The following is a 15,130-nucleotide window of genomic DNA, read 5'->3' on the forward strand; positions in this document are numbered from 1 at the left end:
CACAAACTCCTGTGATGTAAATCACATTCCCCACTCTCCGTATACACGGGACCAAAACTCCTGTGATGTAAATCACATTCTCCACTCTCCGAATACACAGTACACAAAATCCTGTGACGTAAATCACATTCCCCACTCTCCAAATACACAGGACCAAAACTCCTGCGATGTAAATCATATTCCCCACTCTCCGAATACACAGTACACAAACTCCTGTGATGTAAATCACATTCCCCACTCTCCAAATACACAGGACCAAAACTCCTGTGATGTAAATCACATTCTCCACTCTCCGAATACACAGTACATAAACTCTTGTGATGTAAATCACATTCCCCACTCTCCGAATACACTGTACACAAACTCTTGTGATGTAAATCACATTCCCCACTCTCCAAATACACAGGACCAAAACTCCTGTGATGTAAATCACATTCTCCACTCTCCGAATACACAGTACACAAAATCCTGTGACGTAAATCACATTCCCCACTCTCCAAATACACAGGACCAAAACTCCTGCGATGTAAATCAAATTCCCCACTCTCCGAATACACAGTACACAAACTCCTGTGATGTAAATCACATTCCCCACTCTCCAAATACACAGGACCAAAACTCCTGTGATGTAAATCACATTCTCCACTCTCCGAATACACAGTACATAAACTCTTGTGATGTAAATCACATTCCCCACTCTCCGAATACACTGTACACAAACTCTTGTGATGTAAATCACATTCCCCACTCTCCAAATACACAGGGCCAAAACTCCCGTGATGTAAATCACATTCTCCACTCTCCGAATACACAGTACACAAAATCCTGTGACGTAAATCACATTCCCCACTCTCCAAATACACAGGGCCAAAACTCCCATGATGCCTTTCAAATGGCCATCTCAACTTACTAACAACACTCTCCAGGGTCGCAGCCCTTTCACAAGTCGAGCCATTGCTCTAGCTCAGGGGCTCCTCGTGGACCAATACTATTAAGCAAGGAGTTCCTGGACCACAGGTTGAGGATCCCTGTTCTAGCTGAATCACCGATTGTTCATTCTTCTCCATAGATGTTGCCTGACCTGCCGTTCCTCCAGCATTTTGCATGTCTTGCTCTGGATTTCCAGCATCCGCAGAACCTCTTGAGTTTATACATTGCTCCTACTGCCCATTATTGCAACGTCAATAGTGGGATCTCACTGTGCACTAAGTGAAGTTGGATTTTTCCTCCAGGCCTTCCCTGGCTTACAAACGCCAGTCTTGTGCACACTCTGTTCATATGAATGAGTTCCCACTAATATTATTAAACTCAAATTGGAGCCAGTCTTGCATGTCACATCCCCACAGGAATCAGGCACCAATGCATCTTAAAGGAACAGAAACACGGGCTTCTGATTTTACCATGAGAGGCCACTTAAAGAGATTTGCTTTGGAAATCGATATTCAATCTCTTCTTTAGATGGTTACTCAATACAACATGCACTAATACGAATAGACCATTGAAACTGGCCGCTGGGTGTGGGCGACACCCAGATCTTCAATTCCCATGGTAACGCAGCAGTTAGTGCGACACTATTACAGCTCAGGTCATCAGAGCTCGGAGGTCAAATCTGATGCCATCAGTCGGGAGTTTGTACGTTCTCCTCGTTACTGACTGGTTCCCCCCCAGCAGTCCAACAACACAGCAGTGAGTAGGGTCATCGGGCATTGTGAATAGTCCTGTGATTAAGCGAGTGTTAAAGAGGTGGATTACTGGGTGGCATGGCTCATTGGGCTGCCAGGACCGTTTGTGCTGTTACTCCAGATAAAAGCAGTAAATAAATAAATATCTCTTTCTTACAAGGCAGGTGGAGACAATAAACAAATATTCATGTTAGCTGGCCTTCATCAACACCATCCCTGACAATATTGTGGAGGAATGATGACTGTATTCAGTGATTTTGTGCATTTTCTAACATATGGACAAAGTAGCTTATTGACATATAGACAGACAGACATACTTTATTGATTCCGAGGAAAATTGGTTTTTGTTACAGTCGCACCGACCAAGAATAGTGTAGAAATATAGCAATATAAAACCACAAATAATTAAATAATAATAGGTAAGTTATGTCAAGTGGAAATTAGTCCAGGACCAGCCTATTGGCTCAGGGTGTCTGGCACTCCGAGGGAGGAGTTGTAAAGTTTGATGGCCACGGGCAGGAATGACTTCCTATGCCGCTCAGTGTTGCATCTCGGTGACATTTGAAATGACATGACATGGAGACGGCCTGTGTGCACCAACAACAACTTGTGTTTGTATATCACCTCAATAATGTAGAGAGGACAAGGTGCCTCACATTGCCGACAATTTCTGCGATCAATGGGCAAATAGGTGAGTGCTCAGGACAAAGTGAGATGGGATATGCAGAGGTTGAGAAGCCTTCGCAAGGTTCATGAGTTAAGATTGTTTGATGTCATTTCCAGTATACAAGTGTAAAGGAGATCACAATAATCGTTACTCCTAATTTGAAGCAGCACAAAAAACACAGTAAGATAAAGAACACAATAATAATAAAAACACAATCAATATAAATACATTTAGCAGCTTCTATGATTGATTGTGTGTCCATAAAGAGATGCTAGGCACAGGGGTGTCTGTGCATAAGGTGACTGATGGGAAATGATGAAATAGTGGTGGTTGGGGGTGTGGAGGGGTGGGTTAGTGGGTGGAGGTGTTGATCAGCCTCACTGATTGGAGAAAATAACTGTTTTGGTGTGTGATCCTGGTGTGGGTACCACGTGGCCTGCTCCTGACAAACCATCCATAAGCAGGGCGGGTGGGATCCTTCATGTTGTTGCTGCCCTTTTCCCAGCACCTTTCTATGTATATATTCGTCTCACCCCCTGAAACCACTGTCACCCAATAGACCATCAAGAATAGACAACCGATGAAGAGAACCTCAAACATTTTAGCCGCACGGATACGTAGTGCTCTACACTGCAACTAACTGGATATTACTGAAATGTGTTTAAGACAGTTTTCTCTCGGTGTAGCATGATGTTTTTGCATGAGTAATTTTGACTGCTTTTGCAAAGTGAAAAATTCCACGGTTAAAAGTGATAATGAGAGGATAAATTGCAGCAGGATTAGCAATTATCTTCAAGCAGTAGGCTGCTTTGGAATTGTTAAACTGATAAACTGCAGAACTTCCATTAATATCCTACGACAATAAGTGGTCAGAACACACTGGCATTCATTATCCTGGCAGTGGCTATACAGTGACCATACCTCCACAATATTGTAATGAATGGTGTTGATGAGGATCAATTAACATGAATCTCAAGCTTGTATATTTTATACACACTTTGATAACAGATATACTTTGTACTTTTGAGTTGACTGTCCAGTTTCTCACTGAAAACTGGGATTGCAGAGCAAATGGTAAAAATATTGGTTGTTGAGTGTATCAGACCCCATGGATTTACCAGCTGTCAAATGTATCAATAATTCTGAATATCTCTGAATGTCACTGACATCCAAAAACGATTATTTGGACGGACTCTTTTCACTAAGATAAGTGAGTCGCATGATATTAGACTCTGATGTTATGACTGGATAGATCAACACTCAAAATCTTCACCCTGACTGAAAGGTCTCAGCCCGAAATACCGATTACCCATTTCCCTCCACAGATGCTGCCTGACCTGCTGGGATCCTTTTCCAGCACATTGTAGGCTGCTCCAGATTCCAGCATCTGCAGACTCCATGAATGGATGGATGCAGTGAAGGCACATACAAATAGGCCATTCAGTCCATAGGTCCATGCCAAACGATTTGCTGCCCATCTGGTATAATAGCGTAGTGTATAACGCCATTACAGCGCCAGCAATCACAGATAGGGGTCCGATTCCTGCTGCTGTCTACAAGGAGTTTGTATATTCTCCCCGTGACCGCGTTGATCTCCTCTGGGTGCTCTGGTTTCCTCCCACATTCCAAAGGGTTAATGAGATGAGGCCATGCTATGAGGTGACTGTTTCTGCCAGGAGAATGGACTGTGTTTGGTAAACTAACCTGTCTTTGCTTGTTTGTCAGTATCTGATGTAAATGATTCACACTATAATCACAGACTTTATTCCAGATCAGGATCTGAAACACAGACAGTGGACAACAGAGACAGTAGATGGCAATTGACTGCTTGGAGGGTGATGGAGGGATTTATACCATTTCACTTCACTAAAGAATTCTTATCCCGTCTGCTGAAGAACTAGTCTAGTCCGCTCTTTAGTTATTAATGGAGGTAAGCTGAAAAGAGCCCTTTGTGTTTATATGAGTGGATAGCTCCATAAATAACCATGGATCACTTGACAGGCGATAAACCACAATCATTAACCTGTAAGTGATCACCGTTTGCATTGAAATAAATTAATAATGGGTGAGCTGCCTCTGACACTCATAAAACTCACACTTCATCTAACGCTGCCTGACTCCGACTGGTCAAAATCAACTTTTAATAAAACATGTGGTTTTGAAGTGTCCCAGTTTTTGGATTATTTTTTAATTAATTCAGGAATGCTGCATGGAACATCAATTCCATTCATTTTCAGGGTGAGGCATTGCTGTGCCAGATAAAATAGTGAGTTATTTCTATTTCTTTAATTAATTGGATTTAATTAAATTATTTCATAATTAAGGTTATTTTAATCAAATTTTAATAAAATTTAAAATGTTATAATCTCATTGATTTCAATAGCATTTGGATGCATTTGAAAGCAGTGATTTCAGCATTGCGAATATAAGAACAAGGAGCAAGACTGGGCTATTCAGCCCTCCTATCCTATCCCATCATTTATCAGATTCCTGGTTGATCTACCTGCAGCATTTGCTTGCCCTGTCTCAGTATCTTCAGCTTTCCTCAATGGCCAAAAACCTTTTCTCAATGAACTCAATGCCTGAATCGCTACAAATCTCTGGTGTAGAGGATTCCAAAGTCCATGGCCCTTTGCATGAAGATAACTCTCCCTTTTCAGAATCGAATGGACCTGCCTCATTCTTTGACTTTGACCCCTGTGTTCCCACATCAGGATGGGATGCACTATCCCTGTCTCCAGCCTGATGGATCCTGTAAGAATTCTATATGGTTCAATGAGATTCCCTCTTGTCCCTCAATCTCTGTAAGTTCGCTGGGGAGTTCAAAGACTAATATCTGCAAGCCCGAGCCATGTTCACTGGATGCTGAAGGCTAGGTGCCTGTCTTGGGGTTAAAGTATGTGTGTGGGTGGGAGGGAGGAATGGGGCTTGTTTTTGATGTTGTTTCTTTGTTGCTTGATGTAGTCTGTGTTGTTCTGCTGAGCATTGTGGGCAAATGAGAATCTGCAAGGCTGGGTTCGACGGAGCTTTCATTGTGTGCTGTGTCTGCGAGGCTGAGTCGGGTAGTGTCGTGGAAGTCCATAGTGGGGGTATTTCCTTCTGCCGCCGGCATGGGATGGCGAGTCTATTGGGACCCTGGGGACTTGTGGCAACTGTGTGGTGACTTCTTTTGAACTTAGTCTCTTAAAATCTTTGGACTATTTTTACTGTGCCCATAGTCTGTTTTTTTTTTATCAATTATGCTATTGTTTGCACTGTTGTAACTATGTGGTTTTGTGAACGTCTTGTAGCTTTAGTTTTTGGTCTTGTTTGTCTGGTGGATTTGGAGCTCCTTTCCGGGGAACGCGCTAGATGGTAGCACGATATTAGTACGCAGCAGCCTCTCCGGACTCTGGATTGGGGACTGCCAAATGTTACGTGGATTTTCTGGTGTAGTCTGTTTTGTCATATGCTTTTGTGATATCATTCTGGAGGAACGTTGTCTCAGTTTTTAACTGCATTGCATTTGTGGTTTCTAAATGACAATAAACTGAATCTGAATCTGAATGGATGGTGACACTTGTCAGCTGCCCCCAGCAAACCCTGGTATGTGTTGGGTGTCAATGCAAATGACAGATTTCACTGCAGGTTTTGGTGTACCATGACAGATAAACTAGAACCTTGTCTGTTGGATGTTCCTGGACTCATACAGACCGCCCCCATTCTGAGGCTGTGATCCCCTGTGCCAGAATCAGGAGCAGGTCCAGCTGCCAACTTGAGGAAGTTACATTGTTCAGTGTATAGATACCTAGCAGGCAAGGGCAAAGCATCACGGGACAAGCCTCTGTTCTGTTCAGAGTTTGAGGAGACTGCAAATGTCTATAGACATACGGGGGAGAACATTTTGACTGGTTACATCACAGGCTAATATGGAGATACCAAGGCCCAGGATGGCAAGAGGCCGCAGAGAGTTGTAGCACCAGCCAGCTCCAATCCTCCCCGCCACTGAGGACATCTTCAAGCGATGGTGCTTCAAGAAAGCAGCATCCATTATTACGGACCCTCACCATCTGGAACATACCCTCTTCTCATTGCTACCATCAGGGAGGAGGGACAGGAGCCTGAAAACTCACACTCAACTATCCTGAAACAGGTTTTTCTCTGCAACCAGCAGATTTCTGAATGGTCCATGAAACCAAGAACAATCCCTCAATATTTCTTATTTTACATTATTTTTGCAATTTTCAGTAATTTTATGTCTTGGGTGAGACTAGAACGAGAGGTCAAAGGTTAAGGGTGAAAGCTGAAATGTTTAAGGGGAACATGAGGGGGAACTTCTTCACTCAGAGGGGGGTGAGAGTGTGGAGTGAGCTGCCAGTGGTGGGTGCTGGTTCAATTTCAGCACCTTACAGAGGAATGAAGAGGCTGTTAATGTCGACTGTTTATTCTTCTCCATAGATGCTGAGTTCCTTCAACACTTTGTATGTGTTACTCTATGTATGTGTTACTCTGGATTTCCAGCACCTGTGAATTTCTTGTCTTTATCAGTTCCGTTATCTGATTCACCAGCTGGGTTTATTCATAATTTGCAGTTCAAAAGAGCTGACGTACTGGGCATCCTGCATCAAACCTGGTATTTCACATTAAAGCCTGAAATGAAGCACTTCGACCCTGTCTCCGATAATTGATGGTGACGTTGGCAGTAGATGGCTGGAGGCTGCCGATGCCTCAGGGTCATCGAGAGTTTCTCAGTCACCAGTAAAAAGCTGTCCAATGGAATATTACAACGTGCCTTTACTAAATATAATTTCTAAAGTCACAGTGACATCTTTAATCTATTATTAATTCACAGACCCCGCCAGCAATGCCACTATTTATGGTCTATGCTGAATTACCTGAGCAAAGGAGAAGTCGGCTATATTAGCGGTCTGGAGTCACACGGGTCAGACCAAGGTATGGTTGTAGTTTCTTTACTGTAGGGTAGCAGAGAGCCAGATGGGTTTCTATGGCAATTTGCTGGTTCCATGGTTACTGTTACCAATACTTTAATAAACAAAAACTGCATTTTTTATTTACGTAGTCACTTCAATTTTAATTCCCAGCTGCCATTTGAACTCGGGTCACTTGTGTGATAATGTAGAAGATTGGCTGTTGATCGAGCAACTTGCCCCCTGCACCAGTACACCTGAGGTGTTGTGTACAGGGACGTAGAGTCATAGAGCGCAGAAACAGGCCCTTCAGCCCTTCTAGTCCATGCCAACCCTGCATACAATTACAGATAGAGTGTGGAGTAGATCCTTCCAGCTTTTGAGACGTGATGCCCAACAAATTCCGATCTAACTCTAGCCTAATGGGCCAATTTACAATGAGCAATTAACCTACCAACTGGTACTCCTCTGGACTGTGGGAGGAAACCGGAACAGCCAGACTAACCCACATGGTCACGGGGAGAACGTACAAACTCCTGACAGGCAGCAGCGGCAGGAATTGAACACTGGTTGCCTGAACGGTAAAGTGTTGTGCTAAACACTACACCAACGTGCTGCCAGACATTCTGCCTATTCGGAATGTCTGAATGACCTGCACCTGGACCGTACCCTCCATAACCTTCCCAAAAATGTATGTAAAGGGGGTTTCTTCTTTTTTCTTTGTTACTGTTGGGAAAGGGTTCCCTTTTGTTAACTAGCAGGAATGCTAATTTACTGATAACGAGAATGGTATTCCTTTGTAAACCAAATGGAGATTAATGTTCTTTCTTCTGAGTCTGTAAGCTTTTGTTGACGGGCTTTTGGGCAGATCGCGCGAGGGGTCGAGAGAGAGGACGCAATGCTCTAAGCTGGGCGAGGAACGGACCCCAAGCGGGGGTCTGAGGCCAGGAGGTACTCCGAGGAGGGGGGGATGAAGCTAGATGTGTTTGGTTGACCACTCGGAGGGTCCTGAGCTGTTTGGAGAGTCGAGGAGTTCGGAGGGTCCTGAGCTGCGAGTCGAGGAGTTCGGAGGGGATCGAATGGTGGCCAGAAGTCTTCAGAAATTGAGCTCCAACGGTTGTGCACGAAGTGGTTTGGACTTTGATAAGTTTGGCGCCTTTTCTTTATTTTTATTTCTCTTCATATATACTGTATCGTTATTAATCACTTAGTTATAGTAACCTTTATAATTTGTACTCATTTAATCGCATATGGTGTACTGTCTGTTTTTGGGCGAGGCGGGGACATCACACAGCATCCACACCAGCTGATTACCCAGGTTGGCGGGGCCGAAGGCTGCTCTCCCTAGACGAGAACGAGCTGAGTGAGCCTGAGGCGACCCGGGGGTTACATGTACCAATCCATTAAATGTTGAAGTCAAACCCGTATACACCACATCCGATGGCAGTTTGTTCCACACCACCCATCAGAGAACAGAAGATTTCCCCCCAGGACAACGTTAAATATTTCTCCTTTCACCTTTAACCCATGACCTCTAGTTGTAGTCTCATCAACCTCAGCGGAAAAAAGTTTGCTTACTTTGTACACCACTATCAATCTTATCTCATTCTTCTACTTAGGTAATAAAGTCCTAACCTACTCACCCTTTCCCCATAACTCAAGTCCTCAAGCCTCAGCAATGTCCCTGTAAATTTTCTTTGCAGTCTTTCAATATTATTGATTCTTTCCTGTGGGTCGGAGTACTGCGTGTTTCCTGGAATTGATTCTTTCCTGTGGGTCGGAGGACTGTGTGTTTTCTGGAAGTGACTCTTTCCTGTGGGTCGGAGTACTGTGTGTTTGCTAGAATTGATGGATGCATGACATGCAAACCAAAGTTTTCACTGTACCTCAGTCCACATGACAAAAACAAATTATGGCAATTTTGACCATAAGACCATATAATAGAGGAGCAGAGTTGGGCCATTTGGCCTGTTGTGTCTGCTCCACCACTTAAACATTGCTGTTTTTTTTTCAATCCCATCCTCTCACTTTCCCCCTTAACCTTTAACCCCCCACCAATCAAAAACCTATCAGTCTCTGCCTTAAGTACACTGAATGACTGTGCCTGAACGCTATCTATGACAACGAATTCTACAGATTCACCACCTTCTGGCCCAAAAAATTCCTCCTCATCTCTGTTCTAAAGGGACGTCTTTGTATTCTGAGAACGTGGCTTCAGATCCTCAGCTCTGCTGGTAATGGAAACACCTTCTCCACGTCCAACCTATCAGTAGGTTTCAATGAGATACTCTCTTATCCTCCTGAGCTCATCAGAGTAAAGGCCCAGAGACATCAAAAGCTCCATAATTTTAAACTTACTGCATAGTTAAGCTAACAAGTCAGAGAAATAGTCCATTCAATTAAAGCAACAGGAATTCACGGACATTCCTGATTATTTTCTTCATATAATTTAGGGTGGCACGGTAGTGTAATGCTACCTCAGTGCCAGTGACCTGGGGGTGATGCAGAGTGTCACCGGTCCTGTGCTGTAATCTGGATCCTGCCGCCTTTGGAGGTCTCCAATCAAGTTTCTTTGCTCTGCCTTCTCATCAATAGGCAATGCTGGCAGCACACTCACTTCAGCACCCCTGTCACCCTTGAAAGGGTGCCCATAATGAACAGTAGGTGACCCTGGTGACATCTGATGTCGAAGCTGCAAGGTGATCGGCACTTCCTGGTGTTGGTGCTAAAGCGAGCACAGGCCCGGGGTAATCTGTTTCGGAGTCGAGGGTGTCCTTATGTTGGAGACTTGCTGTTCGGGCCTGTTGAGGTGGAGAAGGGACGAGGAGTGATACACCGCTGCCTGGCTGAGCGTAGACTATCAGCCATTTCAGCAAGCTCCCTGTTGTCCATCACAGCTGCAATCGCGAGGGCTATGCAAACTGGATCAGGCATTTGCTGGAAGATGAGTTCTTTAAAAATAAAACGAGGATTTTGATTTCCCAGGAGAGACGGCATCTGGTCTGTTCGCTCCGAAGGCCTGGCATCTCAGAGTAAAGAGAGCAACTGTTTGGAGCACTCAGACTCCGAATATCTGTAGAAGGTGATTTCTCAGCAATCGGTATTTATCGTCTTCAAGCAGACTCATGGCTCTCACAGCCGTGGAATTGCCGAGCGAGGCTACCACACAGTAGAATTTATTGTTTTTGCTAGTGATTTCTCACTGAGCGAGCTGGGCCTCAGCTTGTACAAACCAAGCGATGGGTTTTGCTCTCAAGACTCCGGCAGTTTCAAAGTGATTGTATTGGCCAACATGTTCGATAATTCTGGAATCATCCTACAGCATTGGGGTCGCCAGTAGCTTTCGCAGTTAAATGAAGCGAGCTGGTTTATGTTTAATGAAACTGGTTAACACATTTCATTGAACTCCAAAACCTGAACACAAAAGCATGCTAAAGCTTTTTACGTAACAACATCATTACGTCAGACTAGCCTCTTAAAGTGAATCCCCAACTCAGTGTTGGAGATTGTGAATTATGTACATTCCACCGATTACAAACATTTGTACTTCACCCTACAATATTACCTCCTACAAAGCCCTTTTCCATTGGAATCCCTTGTGGCCATGAGTTAAGGGGAAAGGTTGAATGCTAGGACTTTATTCACTGGAGTGCAGGAGAATGAGGGGAGACTTGAGAGAGGTATTCAAAATTATGAGCGGTATCAGTAGGGTAAATACAAGCAAGTGTTTTTCCACTGAGGTTGGGTTAAACTATAACTGGAGGTCATGTGTTAAGGGCGAAAGGGGAACATGAGGGGAACATCTTCTCTCCGTGGGTGGTGAGAGTGCGGAGGCAGCTGCCAGTGGAAATGGCTGATGAGGGGTCAATGTCAACACTTACAGGAAATTTGGATAACACACATGGATGGGAGGTGTCTGGGGGGCCATGGTCAATGGGACGAGGCAGATTAATGGCTTGTCACAGACTAGGTGGGCTGAAGGGTCTGTAGTGTTCGGTAACTCTGGAATGACGACAAATGGCAGGAGAGAGACAAAATGGAATTGCCCAATTTAATTAGCTGATGGTGTAATGGTCACAAACAACATAGACACAGGGACTGAGAGAATGGCAGAGAGCAGAGAAAGAGAGTGAGTGAGTGAGTGAGAGAGAGAGAGAGTGTGGGCGGAGAGAGTGGGAGATAGAGGAGGGGAGGGGGAGAGAGAGGAACAAGAGACTGAGGAGAGAAAGAGTAATAGAGAGAGAGGGAGAGAGAGGAAGGAAAGGAGAGGAGGGCACAGATGAGGAAAAATGAGAGCAAGGAGAGAGAGAGAGAGAGAAAAGGAGAGAGTGAAACAGGAAAGAGCAAGAGGGAAAGAGAGGGAGAAAGAGATGGGGACAGAGAGAGGTGGGGAGTAAGATCTAGAGATAGAAATAGAGAGAGTGGAGAGAGATGGAGGGAAGAGAGAGAGAGACAGAGATTGAGAAAAAGTGAGAGAGAGGGAGAGAGAGTGAGAAAGAGAGGGAGGAAGAGACCAAGAGATGTGGAGGGGTGGTGGAGAATTCCAGAAGACAAGAACACAGAAGGTACGGCTGCCAATGGTGGAACAATGGACACCAGGGATAAGCTGCTTTCTATGACAGAGGCCATTCAACCCATCCAATCCATGCACAGCAGTGACCATATGCCAACAATGATTTTGGTTTAAGCTTCTTCTGCATCAAGTCTCAGACTCCCGTCTGGAGACTCTTGTTGGACCTCGAACCCAAGCTCTACTCCCATCTCAGACGAAGCCTCTGGTGCTGCTATATTTTTGCAAGGATCCTACCTTTGTTGTAGAGAGAGCCATCGAAGTAATAGCTGCCCGTGTAGTAGCCGGTGGTGAGCTCCATCAAGTGACGGCCCCACGTGTTCCCCGCCCCCGGGAAGCTGGCCAGGGCCACAAGGCGTTTCGAGCGTGCAGGCAGGAACCGGCGATCCATGCAACGGTTATCTGTAAGAACAGTCAGATATTCACTGAGCTCCATCCAGTCCTGTCCTTTCAGTAAGATCACAAGAAACAAGGATCTCAGCAAGTGACGGACGTCTGTGGGGGGAGGGATTGTCAACAAGACAGGTCCTGGTGCAGGCTGTCAACCCTTCCTTTGCCCCTACAGATACTGCTCGTCCTCTGACTTCTCCTAATGGCACGTTTTGTTGCTCCAGATCCGAGCATCTCCATTTCTGAGGTCGAACCTTGACCACAATTCTGCCTGATCCTGTAGCCCCAGTTTCCTTCGTCCAACTCCCAATCCATGAATATCCTCAACTACTGATCATCCACGGCTCTTCGGAAGAGACACTTACACCCCGTCTTGAGTGAAGAGGTTTCTCCTCTCACACCCAAGTGCCTGATGTCTTATCTTAACCCTGAACCTTCTGGCCCAGACTCTCCACCCAGGACAGCAGTATCCTGTCAATCCCATCCACTTGGGCTCACCTTTTACAACACACACTTGTTGTTTGTAACACAACCTACGCATTGTGACATATTGAGCAGGTAAATCCCTCCATGTTTCCTATGTTACAACAATATCTGTGCTAAACTCAACACTCCATTGGCTATAACGGACAGAGTTTGTACAAGGTGCTATGGAAATGCGTTTTCTCTGTGTGTGTGTGTGTATGAACAAGTTATCAACACTAACGGCAGGAAAACTCCAATGTAACTGACATGCTGAGTAACCTGGTAACTGCTGGACACATGGATGATAGAAAGTGGAGGCTATGTGGGAGGGAAGGGCTAGGTTGATCTTGGAGTAGGTTAGAAGGTCAGCACAACATCATGGATTGAAGGACCTGTACTGTGCTGTAATGCTCTATGTCCTTCGGTAAAAGACTTGCCAAGTTATTATCTGCCACAGCAGTTTGAATGCAGAGGAACATAAGAAGCTGCAGAGGGTAGTGAACTCAGCCCAATGCATCACAGACACATCCCTTTTCCCTACTGAAAGTACCTCATGAGGCATTGCCCCAAGGAGGCAACCATATCCTCAAAGATCCCCACATCTGCTCCATGCCATCGAGCAAGAGGGCCTGAAGTCCCAGAAAGTTCAAGATCAGCTTCTTCCCTTCAACCATTCTGTCCTTGAAGCAACCTGAACCTTCCTAATCACCGGCTCATTATAACAACACTATGGCCATTGCAATGCAATGGGTATTCATTTTTGTTCAAATTGAGTTCCTTTTCTATAATTTATGTGTTCTTAGTGTCTCTAATGCTGCTCTGAGTAATACTTGTGCACATGACAATAAACTTGCCTTTGATTTTGCACCCCACCTTGCACTTGGGTCTGATAAACGACGTAGTACTCCGCACTCCCGCAGTGCTCGTATTCTTCACCCGCGCATTTCTGGGCACACAGGTGCTCGTCCTCGGGGGCATGCAGCGTGAAATGCGTGGTAGGAAAGCCACAGTGACACGTTACGCCACCCAGCACAGCCAGGGTGTATTCCTGCAGAGAGAGAAAGCCACTGTACTTCGGAACAGAACAAAACCAAAACAACTTCTTTGCATAAACACATCACTGTAGGTTGAATGCTGAGACTTAGAACATGGAACAGTATAGCACAAGAATGGGCCTCGGGCTGTGACACTGTGCCGAACTAATTAAACTAGTAATTAAAAGATTAACTAAACTAATCTCTCTGCCTGCACAATGGCCGTATCCGTCAGTACTTTGCACCTTCGTGAGCCTATAAATTCTATTGTATTTGCTTCCACTACCACCCCTGACAGTGCATTTCAAGCACGCGTCATTCTCTGTAAAAACTGGCCCCGCTTTTGAACTTACCCCCCTTCTCAACTTTAATGCGTACTCTCTAATTGGAGAGGATTTGACCGTGGGGAAAAGTGATACAGACTATTCTACTCTACCTCTGCTTCTCAAGGTCTATCAGGTTTCCCCTCAGTCTCTGCAGCCACAGAGAAAACAACCCCTGTCTGTCCAAACTCTCTTTATATTTCATGCCCTCTAATCCAGACAGTATTCTGGTGAACCTCTTCTGCACCCTCTCCAAATCCTCCGCACCCTTCCTCTCATGAGGTGACCACAATTGGATTTAATACTGACGGAGTGGCCTGGCTACAGTTTTAAAAAGCTGCAATGTACAGTATCCTCCTGACTTGTATTTGTGCTGCAGTAGTGAAGTTTCTAAACCATTAATCTGAGTCAGAAATCCAATGTCAATCTATACAAGTAATTAAATAAATCCAATTAATAGAGCTATTACTGACAGAGGTAAAGTTGAAACTTAAAAAGAAAGACACTTCAGACTCGTTATAGACCTTCACAGAAAGAAATCTGTCACCCTTATCCAATTTAGCCAATATATAACTCCAATGTCCCGACTTTTTCCACAATCTTTCCTCAATACATCGAGACACATGGATGGACGGCCAAAAGCAGAAGGTTTATTGACAGGACAACACACTAATTGCTGACCCCCTGAGACTGGAAGACAGGCTACTTATGACACAGTTACATTGATTAAGAACTAAACATCCCAGTTAGATATTAGAACACAATACAAACACATGGGCAGATATAGAGAAAACTGCATGTTTCACACTGAATGTACCGTAAATTCCGGACTATAAGCCGCTACTTTTTTCCCACGCTTTGAACACTGCGGCCTGTACTACGGTGCGGCTAATGCATGTTTTTTTTTTCATGCCGCCAAAAACATTTTGCCTCGTAACAGTAGACCAATAATATTGATGAGTAGTTCACAGAGGTCCAATGAAATTGTACGATAAATCAAGCGCACTTTCACAATTAAATTATTGTAAATCAGTCATTTGTACTCACCCTCATCAACGTGGAAAACACTCGAAGAAAAGCATATGATGCAGC

General features: G+C 44.6%; 1 protein-coding gene across 1 annotated transcript in view; it reads right to left on the bottom strand.

Moving 5' to 3' along the window:
- Positions 1-15,130, bottom strand: part of LOC132401195 (sialate:O-sulfotransferase 2-like) — a 470,540-nt gene that overhangs the window by 45,552 nt on the left and 409,858 nt on the right. Inside the window, exons 7-8 of the mRNA XM_059983174.1 lie at positions 13,555-13,729; positions 12,064-12,228 (exon numbers count right to left, since the gene is read on the bottom strand). Of these exons, the coding sequence (XP_059839157.1) occupies positions 12,064-12,228; positions 13,555-13,729 (340 nt within the window). The remainder of the gene's footprint in view (positions 1-12,063; positions 12,229-13,554; positions 13,730-15,130) is intronic.

This window comes from Hypanus sabinus, chromosome 10 (genome assembly GCF_030144855.1).
Source record: "Hypanus sabinus isolate sHypSab1 chromosome 10, sHypSab1.hap1, whole genome shotgun sequence".
Lineage (NCBI taxonomy): Eukaryota > Metazoa > Chordata > Chondrichthyes > Myliobatiformes > Dasyatidae > Hypanus > Hypanus sabinus.